Below are 12,112 nucleotides of genomic sequence, written 5' to 3'. Positions count from 1 at the left end.
TTCTCTGGGGGGAGCTGAGGTCCTCCTCTTCAGAAAGCTGGGAAGAAGAGGTGAGTTCCTGGGCCTCTAGTAACCCAGCTGAATATTTTCCAGGTTATCTAACCAAACTCCTGCAAAACCACACCGCCTATGCCTGTGATGGGGACCATTTGAATCTACAGTGCCCTCGGCATTCTACGATAAGTGTCCAATCGGCATTTTATGGGCAAGATTATCAAATGTGTAGTGCCCAGCAGCCTGCCTCCCAGAGGGAAGACGTGGCCTGTGTGGCTCCCACCACATTGCAGGTACTGCCCTTTGTAGATGCTTTAAGATGATGAAACGGTTCTCTCTCCCTCCCTCCCTCCCTCCCTCTCCCCATCACTCTCTCTCTTTCTCTGTATATATGCTTGTGATTACATAGTTCACTCACAGCAAACCTGATCCACGAAAACCTCAGTTCATACGAATCACCAATTTCACGGGTGAGCTATTTGCTTCTCAAAAGGATTCGTCACCAGACAAGTCTAAATGGAATTCCTCCCTCCTGGAGAGCTCCCTTAACTAAGACATGTGCAGTATGAATTTATCCAGAGGCGTAGTCCCCACTGTGGTAAATCCAAGTACAGTCAAGTTGGGCTTTGAACTCCGGGACCACCCCTCCCGTCGATCCCCGAGCAGAGAGGGAAAGGTGGGGATACTTTAATGGGAACCACAGGTCCCCATGGGGCTGACGGCCAAGGTCATGATCAACTTCTCAGAGAAGCACTGGAGCAAGGGAAACCTCATTCATGGTTGTTCTTCACAAAATGGTCTTCTTCTCCAGTTGTAGATGAGGACGTTATTCTGGTTTTAAGCTACTTTGGGCAGCCTCTGCTGATTTGTTCTTCTATTGGAGAGTACCAGGAATTTGCAGAGAGCACCTAATCTACCTTTCTTTCTTTCTTTCTTTCTTTCTTTCTTTCTTTCTTTCTTTCTTTCTTTCTTTCTTGTTGGCATTAAGGGAAAGATCTGGTATAGAAGGAGTCCAGAGCCAGTATTTCAATGGGGATTTTAGATTCCTCCTGGCTCTTTGATTTTTTTCAGCTACAGGAAATGTGGGCGAAGATAAATTGTTGAGGAAGACTGAGGAATAATGGAATTAGCATAAGGCTGTGTAGCTTTCCCTAAGGCCCAAAGAGAAGCCCAAATAGCATGGTCATGTAAGGATTTTTTTATTTCTCCCACCACTTGTTGCTTCCATTCCAAGCATCTTAGTATCTGGGCAGTCATGTAGTTGGTAAAGGTACCTGCTGAGTAGCCAAAAGAATGTGTCTGAGTGACTTCCCTCTCAGAGGCCATGTGTTGTTTCAGGAGATGAAGTTACTTTCCTTGTGTCCCCAACCCCATTCCGTAGCCCTGGTGGCCTGTGCCCAGTCCTTACCCAACTTCCCTTCCCACCCAGCCCCGGGCCCAGGCCATCTGCTGCTCTCCCGGGTGCATAAGATGAACACTGGCCGGTGCCAATAGGACAGGAGTGCCTGTTCTGTGACGGAGCGACCTCCTGGCACCCTGAGCTCCCATGCACAGGCGGCGCCCTCCCCACCCAGCATGGGTGCCTGGCTCTGCCAGGCAGGCCCGAGGGAAGAGGATGTTTCCATAGCCAAGCAGACAAGTTAGCATTTGTGAACCCGGCTCTGATGTTGTGCAGAAGGTTTGTCTGCCAGAGGCGTCCCTGTGCGCTGCTCTTTCATCCAGAGATCAAGAGAGCCTTTATGTCATGTCTTTTGACTGGGGCCTGGGAGCTGTGGCAAGGGGCTTCCTCTCCCTTGGAGGGAAGGTGCCCGATGTGGGAGACAACAGGTGTCAATGTCCACCCAGAAGCCCCTCAGCGGATCTGGCCCATGGCTGAGGATCACCAGGGAGGTCCCCCCCATGCGGTTTTCAGCCGTGACACAGTTCGGGAACAGCCCTGCCTTGAGTCCTGTGCTGTGGCTGTGATACGTACATTGGAGCCCCCCAGGGGCTGAGTCATTTCATGATGACCCTCGGCCACGAGAACGTGTCCCGTCATCTGAGGGTCCCCAGGGTTTCCCCTGGACGTGTTTCCTGATTTCATACACGTCCGTTGGACCCCTTGAGGGACTACCTGGTAGGGCCACGGAGCTGCGCCATGAGCTACTAGGAGAGCACAGTGACTCGGACAGCCTCGTGACTGCGCCAAATTCAGTCCAATGGAATAAGTAAATTCTTGGGAAATGTTCACCGGACTTGGTGTCCTTTTAACAGACCCCGAGTGTAAGTCTTCTGTGACTGTCGTGGGCTCCATTTGGAAATGGAAGAGGGGCAGTGAGGTGCTAGGCTCCTCTGGGACCCCATGTAGGGTCCTCTGCGAGCTTCTTTGGACCAGGTTCATTCACAAAGGAGTGAGTTGCCCGGAAAAAAATTGAGAGCAAGAGACAGTTGAGGGAAAATGTCTAAGCCCAATGCTCACCAGCAAAGCCTGAGCATTCCACAGAGAAAATCGCTCCAAAGGGAACACATGGGTCCTGTGCCCTTGAGGTTGGCAAGGGTGGGAATCAGCTTTTCAGTTTTTATCAGTTGGCCCGTGTTTGGGTTGGGTCTCCAAGGCATCCCCCAAACACTGAGTAGTTCTCTGTGGTCTGTGCCCGGCTGTTTTCTGCGGCTGGAGAGCTCTGGCTGTGATTCCTGACCCCCACAGCTCTCTCGCAGCCCTCCCGGGAGGGACCTCCGAGGCCCGTCTCACCCGCTCTCTGAGCTTCTCAGATCCTGCCCACATTTCCTGGGGTCTCCGCGATGCGGAACTTTTGCCGAAACCGTGCACAGCACTTCCAGCTGAGATAGATGGGGGGCCGGTGTTCCGATGGGGTCTGCCACGGGTGGGTTAGGTGTCTTATTCTGGGAAAGACGGGGAGACAGGGAGCAGACCTGATCACGCCTGTATGCGAGCTCTCGGCTTGGACCCAGCTCAGCGCAGCTCGAAGGTTCTTTGGGTGGACACCCAGGACAGACAGATGGAGCCCAGAGCTGCCAGGGTGTGGGATCTCCCAGACACTGTGTGTGGTTTTCAAGCCTATCCCTTTTCTACCCCCTCATTTTAGAAGGTGCTGGACGAATGCCAGAACCAGCGGGCCTGCCACCTCCTGGTCAATAGCCGTGTTTTCGGACCTGACCTTTGTCCAGGAAGCAGTAAATACCTCCTGGTCTCCTTTAAATGCCAACCTAGTAAGTAATGTCTGAGGGGCACAGTGTGTTTCGGGTGTGGCTTCCCTGTTTCATTCACAGCCCTCACGGGGGATCTCTGCCAGAGGGTGTTAGTCCTGCTTAGAAACTTGTTAATAGAGATGTCCTACCTGTTTTTGTAATAGTTTATGTGTATTTGTGTGTGTGTGTGTGTGTGTGTGTGTGTGTGCACCCATATACCCACATGCATTCTTACAAACCCCTGAGTTTAAAGAATCCTTCCTGGTATGTAAACCCCAGTTGTACCCATGCTAAAGCTATCAGGGGTGGCAAGAGGCTGTAATTGCTTTCCCCCCAAACGAAGAGCCACTTAGGAAGCCCACCGCCAGCTGCGGGGCTCCTTGCTCTCACGAGAGGGCACAGCTGCCCCCCCAGAGCCCCTGGTTCCAGATCTCCATGAACTCACCTCTTTGCTTTCACTAAAGCAGGGGCTCCGTACCCAGTGTCTCGTCCTCGAGGAGAAAGAAAGTGGAAAGTGCTCTGGCTGGAGCAGCCTCCTCCACTCTGATTCTCGCCTTTCTCTCTCTGGTGACTTGTATCATCTGTAAAGTTGATAGCAAGTTAGTTTTGTGATCAACCCATTGCCAGCCAAAAGGAACTGCTTTCTGGGGAGCAGGTCACACTTACGGGCATGGCGGGCCAGCCCGAGAGACGCCACAGGCAACGGCAATGTTAGAGGCTCCTAGGAATCCTTGAAAAAAATGTGTTGAAAAGAAAACAGTGTTATAGCAACAGCGTTTAACCAAAGAATTATATATATGGCCATCCCAACACATTGTTTTTGGGTTTTTGCCTTTTGTTCTCTGTGGGTTTCTGCCTCTGGAGCCCAGCAGCTTCCCATTGGCAGCCAGGCTGCCGGGGGTGGGTGAGGCTTCGGGTCACACGCGTGTCGCGTGTGGTCTCCAGGGCGCACTTGCAGAGAAAGCACGAGATCCTCTCAGCAAATATCCAGCTTTGCGTCTTTAACCCTTTCCTTGCTGGGGCCCGGATACCTCTGAAAGGCCCCTCTGGCTCTTCCCCCACACTGGGTGTTCAAACGCACGTTCACACTCACACACACATACACACCACCACACACTTATAGGGTATGCACAGTCGCTCATACATACACAATAGCACGCCTGTGTATGCTGTCACATGCATAGACACTGTCGCACACATACTCATGATCACAAAGACCCAAAGCAAGACCCCAACTTTGCACCCCGGCCGGGGTCTCCCCAGGAAGTCAGGAAGTCATGGCAACTCCTGCCTCACTCGGACACATCCCTTCTAGATCCCTGTGTTCTCAGTCATGTCCTTCCCATGGCTAAGTCTCCAAAGCAGCCGTCCTTGTCCTCCTTCCGTGGTGGGGAAGACAACCATCTTTTAAAGTGGCCCTTGTTCACAATGTCAAGGATTGGAGAATCCGGGTGGTGGGAATATGCCCATCTATTGTGATATTCCCTCACATTTTTTATACGTTGGAAGTTTTTCATAATCAAAAGGTCCTTTTAGAGAACCAGCCTCTAAAAGAGGTAAAAAGACCCTTGTGAGATTGGCAGAACTTTGACTCTAAGTCAGTGCTGGACCACAGCCTTATTCCCGCACGGAGCAAGTAGGTCTGATCGCTGATTTTGTTTCAGCAAAACACTTATGGAGCCTCTGCTGTACACAGGTGTCAGGCCAGCTGCTGGGCGTGAAGACAGCTCTCGGGTTTTGCAGAAGTTTCTTAGATGGGGTTCCGTGTGGGACAGCTCTCAACCTTCCTTCGTGTAGCACCATTTACTGCATCTTCACACAGCTGCTTCCCTGTTGTCCTTTAGGTTCTAGCAAACGTCACCTTTCTCGGGAAAGACCAGACCTGTCCAAAAAACATCTCAGCGGGAGCCCTGCTGTCTTGGTACTGGGCAGGTCCATCTGGGCGAGTTGACCCCAGCAGGGGTGCAGAGAAGGCATTCCTGGCAGGTGATGGTGGGGCTGAGGACTGCAGGTTGAGGGGTGAGCATAGAAGGAGCGCTCCGTGCAGAAGCCTGTGGCCAGAAGGAGCAGGGGGGAGCAAGCAGGAGCACTTGCCAGGGAGCCATTGCAGGATCCCCGGGGCCCTGATGGCCAAGGAAGGAGGTGGATTCCTTCTTTAAACAGGGAGGGCGTGTGGCTGGGGTTTTAAAATGGCCTCTGGTTGCCCTGTGTGGTAATAGATTAGAGGCCGAGCCCTTGTGTCTTAGTCTGTTCGAGCTAGTGTAACAAAATGCTGTAAACTGGGAGTCTTACAATCAACAGAAGTTCATTTCTTGTTGTTCTGGGGACTGTGAAGACCAAGATCGAGGTGCTGGCCAATTTGTTATCTGCCGAGGGCCCCTTTCCTCCACCAGTGGTTGTCTTTTTGCTCTAACTACCTTGGCAGAAGGGATGAGAAATCTCTCTGGGGTCTCTCTCATGAAGGGCACTAATCCCCTTGTGACCCAAGCCCCTCCCAAAGGCCCAACCCCCTAACATAGTCAAGTTGGGCATTAGGATTTCAACCTGAGTTGAAAGGGGACGCAGCGGTTTGGACCAGAGGACTTTGGGTAACAGAGACATCGGTGACCTGAGGTCCTGCAGGTTAGGAGATGACCCTACTGGTGCTGTGAGTGGGGAAGGAGGAAGGGAGGGGCCCCCGCATGCTCCAGACTCTTTTTCTGCCACCCTCCTTGCCCAGAGGACCTTTGTCTCCGGTGCCAGCCCGAGCGTGACACTGATTGTTCGAAGGGGTACCCGGCTGAACCCAGGGCTACGGGGACCCAGCCCTCATCCCAAGTGCCAGCTATGCACATCTCTCCCCAGCCCTGCCTGTGGGCAGTGAAACCTGCCACCGTGGGAGCCTTTACGCCAGGGAGCTGGGCCAACACCGCCTACCGGGGCTGGCCTGTTGGCTGGTCTGGGAGCTGTTTTACAGGGACGCTGGCTCCGTGAATCAAATGTCAAGTGAGGATAATGCACTTCCCGCACAGGGTAAGGAGTGTGTGAGTACAGTGATGTGTAGACGGAAAACTACAGTGCGGTTTGTAAGAGGCTTAGCCTGGGCTTGTCATGCGGGTGCCCTCAGGGACCAGCGGCCATCATTCCAGGGGGCAGATTAAAGTCATCCTTGCTGAGGATGGGAGTAATTGGAAGGCAGTGAGACACCAGGTGTTGAGGGGCTGGGCTGGGGTCTGCCCCTGGTGCAGGCAAGAGCAGGACATACTGCCTGTAGAGAATTAAAAACACATACACACACACACACACACACATTAAAAGTGACTAAGTCTCTGTGTGTTGAGAACATCACCATGCGTGACCATCCTAAGGAACATCAGTGATCGCACGTTCTCATCACGGGCAGGTGACGTTGCCCACCCCGCTTTGAAGGATCCTGTGGATATGCAGGCGCATATCTGTGTTATTAAGGACGACCTGCCTAGCCCCTGCTTGGCAGAATTGGGGGGGGTCTTGTTACTCTTGTCCTTGAAGAAGAGTCCTGGTGGTCCTTCTGCCCGGGCTCCTATCACTCTCCCCGTCCACACCCATGAGGAAGCTTCTGGAAGGCTCCCCACACCCTACCCCTGCCCCGCCCCACCTTGTCTAATTTGAGGCCATCGAGCACTCTCACCCAGCTCTAAAACAAATTCTTTCTCTACCCAAAGTAGCAATTTGTAGCCGTCTCATTGTTTTTAGGACCCAGAAGTGTCACTCTTAGGTGACAGTGAATTAGCACATTCCCAAGGAACCAAGTGACTCAACATCACACAAGCTAACCCCAAGCATGTAATGTGACACTCACAGGCCCCTCCATTCCAGGAGATGATTGGCCCGTAATCTGGGGACAGCTACACCGGACGCCTTAGAATACAGGTGTTGTGTTGCTCTGGGTGAGTTTGGCCCGCATGGAGACCTCCTTCAATGAATGGGCCTTAGTACCTCCGAGAGGTGGTGGCTGAGAAGTACACATCATGACAAGCCTTGAAAAATCTCTTCTAATTTTTAAAAATTCTGAGAAAGGAAGGAAGGAAGGAAGGGAGAGAGAGAGGGAAGGAAAGGAAAGGAGGAGAAGGGAGGGAGGAAGGAAAAGGAAGGAAAAGAAAAGAAAAGGAAAAGAAAAAAAGAAAAGAAAAAAAGCCAATCCTGTTGAAAAGGAAAGCTTCTAATTTGCTAGATTAGGCTTGATTTTCATCCTTTTTGGCGAGCTTTGCCACTGGAAGGCATTCTTAACATTCTTTAGTATTCTCCCAGTCAGATGGGGGCTTGGACTCTCTTGGTGTGTCTACCCATGCCCTCTGTTCTGCATCAAAGGCCATCGTTCATTCTGGGACTTTGAAGTAAGGCAGTATTTTGGTGTTGGTGGGATTTAGCATTTACTCGCCAAAAACACTGAAAACTTCACCCCAGTGCGGATGTGACTCACCAAAATCAAACCCTCCGATGTCAGGGTCAGACTCAGTGTCCTTTCTGTTTAACAAAAGAAAACAAAGCTTTTCTTGGCATTAGGTTTAAACTGTTGTGTGAAAATTCCAGTGATCGGGTGAAGGGCATTCTAGACATTGCTTTGTCACCACTTAGATTTTCCCTCCTCTGTTAGTTCCTCGTGTGTTCAACCACAGGCATCTGCAACCCGGTTTCTGTTTCATGCCTTTCATTAATTTGAGTGTTCCATCATCACAGATTAAGAGACTGTGCCAAAATTTATCAGCTGATGGTATACTGAGATCCTGAATTTCCAATCTCAATCTGAAGTGAGATTTCCTCACTGTTCTTCTCTTGGTGTAGAAAGGCACAGGCATTCACACGTTACAGAAAAAGGTAGACTTTACATTTGGGGAATATTTTCTTTCTTTTCGTTTTAAGTTTGGGGCTTGAGCATCAGCGATGCCAGGATATGGAAGTCCCATGGCCAGGTCACTGTTGCCCTAGTGTTTACCCCTCCTGACTTCCTGGAAGGCTTCTCAGGGGATGCTTTCAAATTGGTTTGATTACAAGGCATAGTAAGGAAAAGTTTTACATTTTGGCCCAGCACAACACACACACACAACTCAAAAGATTTTTTTTAATTATAAAATAGTGTTATTCCTTGTTTGCATGATGCATTTTTTAAAATATTTTATTTATTTATTTGACAGACAGATCACAAGTAGGCAGAGAGGCAGGCAGAGAGAGAGGGGGAAGCAGGCTCTCTGCTAAGCAGAGAGCCCGATGCGGGGCTCGATCCCAGGACCCTGGGATCATGACCTGAGCCGAAGGCAGAGGCTTAACCCACTGAGCCACCCAGGCTCTCCATGCATGATGCATTTTGATGCTTTCTAAACTCTTCTTTTTTTTTTAAATTGCAGGTCACAAATGACTAAACTGATTTTCTGAATAGAATAGAATAGAATAGGCCTCAAATCACAGTTTGAAAAACTTTTGCTTGAGGTGTATGAGGGATCTGGGGGGGGAATGGCCTGCACCTTCCATCCATAAACATGAGTGAGTCAGAGAAGTGAAAGTGGGGGTTGGGGAGTGGTCACGGGGGGTGGTCATAGGGGATAGTCTTTGGGGGTGGCCATGGTGGTGGTGGTCATCGGCGTCGTCATGGGGAATGGTCATAGGGTGGGAATGGAAAATGGCCATGGAGGGTGGTCATGGAGGAAGGTCATCGGGGTGGTCATGGGGTGTGGTCTTTGGGGGGTGGTCACAGTGGTAGTGGTCATGGGAGTGGTCATGGGGGGTGGTCATGGGGAATGGCCATAGGAGGGGTAGTAACGGGAGGGATAGTCGTGGGAGAGTAGATATGGGGGGTGCTATTTTTCTTTCTTCTTGACACTTCCTTCCTCCCCATCCCAGACAGTCCATGGCAGCCTGAGTAGCTCCTATGATTTAGCTCCTGTTGGCTTGTTTGGCTGAAAAATGTTCCCATTTGCTCTGCAGTTGCCATTTCAAAGTAGAAAAATCTAGGAGTAATACAGGATCTTTTTTTTGTTTTTCCCTTTCAAAATGTTGGGGAGGTGGGGAGAGGAGAACCATACATGCAAACAAATGACCATAGTCTCCTTTGTGTTTTGCTTTGTTTTGATTTTGCAAAGTTTAAGGTAAGTGGCAGACTAGGAAAAGATACTTGTAACACCTAATAGAGGAAAGTTAGCATCCAGAACATAGGAATCACTGCTACAGTGTCTAAAAATCCAAAACACAACACACCAAGGATATGAAGAGGGGGTTCCCAAGAGAGCTGTTCTGAAGATCAGATTCACTGATACATTTAAAGATCTTAGAACAGGGCTTAATCCAGAGGATGAGCTCAGTAAATAGTAGCTTTTGTAATTTTTGAAATATCTCTATTGAAGCACGATTCACATAGCATAAATTTCACTGATTTTAAGTGTGCCATTCAGTGATTTTCGGCAAATGGGCTGAGTCATGCCACCATCACCACTGTCCAGCTGTAGAACATTTCCATCATCTCAAAAATGTCCTGTGTTCATTGTTGTCATTTCCCTTTGATCCCAAACCTCAGCCCCAATAGGGGCTGTCACCTACATTCTGTCTCTATGGGCTTGCCTTTCCTGGAGATCTCAACAAAATAGAATCATACAATACCCGATCCTTTGTGTCTGGAGTGTTAACGATGATTGCTTTTAAAAATCAAATCATTATGAAAAAAGGTTATTAATGGAATGCTTTTCCAGTATGTTCTTAAAAAAAAAAAACAATCAACTATATTTTCATCGGCAGTGCATGTACAATGTGAATGCTGTGTGACATTGCGAAGGGAAATGTTACTGTGGTCAGTGAATTACACAGACACACAGACCTTACCCTAAATTCTTTGGGAACAAACCTGGTGCGGGTTGTCATAAGGTAGCACAGACCACAGCAGCCGAGCGTCGTTTGCTCCTGGATCACCAGACTGGGGGCAGGAAAAAGGGACTCTTCACAAGACACATGCCCTGTTCTTTCCCTTTCCTAGCCAAGGAAATCATTTGCTTTTACATCCTCTCTCTTTTTATATATGGAAATGGAGGTGCTAGGATATTAGGAAATCTGGTGGTGAGGTTTTATTGGGCTCTCTCCAGAAGTTTAATCTGCAATCAGGTAATTCCTGATCTTTACCCATGTGGGTCCAAGTCAACATTTGAGGAAAGGCTCCCTTCAATTAAGGAATGTGTGACCTCAAGTGGAGAGGGAGAGAGAGAGACATCCGTTATCCTTTATGGCCAGACCCATCCCCAAACCGAGCCCAACGAGGCCAGTGAGCCCTGTCTTCCCCTATACTTGGCCCCGGTCTCTTCTGCCTGCCTCTTCCTGTCATTCCCACCTCTTCCTGCAGAGGGCTCTTATTCCAGGGTCAGACCCCACCACCGGTGGGGCTGTTCCCACTGTCCTTCCCAGGAAGCAGCTCCAGGGGGTGGATGAGTGGCCAGGGGTTGGGCAGAGCTCCCGGATTCCTCCTGAGGAAAGCTGATGGTTCCGCTGATTTTTGTTTCTGCTTCAGATGAATTAAAAAACAAAACCGTATGTGAAGACCAAGAGCTGAAATTGCACTGTCACCCTTCCAAGTTTCTCAACATCTACTCGGCGAGCTACGGCAGGAGGACCCAGGAGAGGGACACCTGCGCCTCAGAAGCAGAGCGGCTCCCCCCCTTTGGTATGTGGCTTCATGGGGCTATCTGATTCGGTGCCAAGGGGATTGGGACTCTGGATTAGAGGGAAAGTCAAGGGCAGGGGGGAAAAACCCCCAGGGTGCCACCTCCTTCTGCCCCACGTTCCCAAATTTGTCCATTGTTTAGTTGTTTCACATCAAGTAGTTATTGAGCACCAACTGTATGCAGGATCCTGTTCTATGGGTGGAGGAGTCGTCAGTGACCAACAGGGTCTTCATGGAACTTCATGGAATTTCCAGCTGTGCAGAAAGTGGTCGTGAGAGAATGAACAAATGAAAGGAGTTTACTCATTGTATTTCAGGTGCACACAAGTGCTAAGGGGTAAACCACACTGTGGAAGGGAAATAGGGGAGGCTGGGGTGTGCTTCAGAGAGGGTCATTGCAGGGTCACTGGCATGCTGAGCAGAGACTTAAAGGAGGAGACCTGCGGATACCTGGGGATGGCGTTTGGGTAGAGAGAAGAGCCTGGACCATAACTGGTTGTGTAGGGTTGAGGCAAGCTCAGGGAGTCATTCTTCTTAGGGGTCTGCAGTCTAGAGCCGAGAGGTGATGGCCGGGATGTGGGGCTGGAAGCTGCCCCCATCGAAGTCACCCGATATTATGATTAGTCAGGGCTTCCCAGAGAAACAGAACCAACAGGACAGACATGCATATATTTGGAAAGATTGATGCTAAGGAATTGGCTTACATAGTGGTGGTGCTTGGCAGATCCGAAACCTGTACGGTGGGTTGGCAGTCTGGGAACCCAGGTAAGACTTGGTGTTCAGTCTTGAGCCTGAATTCTGTGGAATGGCAGGCTGGAAGCAGGCAGATTTTCTGTGCTGCAGCCTGGAGGGAAATCCATTTTTCAGAAAACCTGTCTTTGCCTTTCAGGCCTTCAACTGATTGGTTGAGGCCCACCCCCATCAGCAAGAGTAATCTGCTTTACTCAGAGTCTACTTTGCATGTGAAATGTTAGTCCTAGCTTTAAAATATCCTCACAACCACATCTAGACTGGTGATTCATCATAGCGTCGTTGAGTTGAGACATAAAATTAACCATCATATACCCCAGTCTCCAGTGGAGAAGCCGCCCGATCTCTACCCTCCATATTACCCAAGAGAATGGGCCCCAAGGGGACATAGCACAGAAAGCTGCACTTGACTCACCAAAATCTAAAATGAGCTCCAAGGAGGGCACGTGATGTGATGAGCACTGGGTGTTATATGCAACTAATAAGTCATTAAACACGACCCCCAAAACTAATGATGTCCTA

General features: G+C 49.9%; 1 protein-coding gene across 4 annotated transcripts in view; it reads left to right on the top strand.

Annotated features, from left to right (window-relative positions):
* EVA1C (eva-1 homolog C) overlaps positions 1-12,112 on the top strand; it is a 69,052-nt gene that overhangs the window by 32,724 nt on the left and 24,216 nt on the right. For 2 of the 4 annotated variants that reach the window (XM_032865432.1, XM_032865430.1), the window contains exons 2-4: positions 94-287; positions 3,081-3,204; positions 10,688-10,840. In XM_032865432.1, the coding sequence (XP_032721323.1) occupies positions 94-287; positions 3,081-3,204; positions 10,688-10,840 (471 nt within the window). The remainder of the gene's footprint in view (positions 1-93; positions 288-3,080; positions 3,205-10,687; positions 10,841-12,112) is intronic. The other 2 variants (XM_032865431.1, XM_032865433.1) reach the window with 2 other exon arrangements.

The sequence above is a fragment of the Lontra canadensis genome, unplaced genomic scaffold, assembly GCF_010015895.1.
Source record: "Lontra canadensis isolate GAN:19392208 unplaced genomic scaffold, GSC_riverotter_1.0 scaffold29, whole genome shotgun sequence".
NCBI classification, from domain to species: Eukaryota; Metazoa; Chordata; class Mammalia; order Carnivora; family Mustelidae; genus Lontra; species Lontra canadensis.
This window is presented reverse-complemented; position numbering and strand designations above follow the sequence as displayed.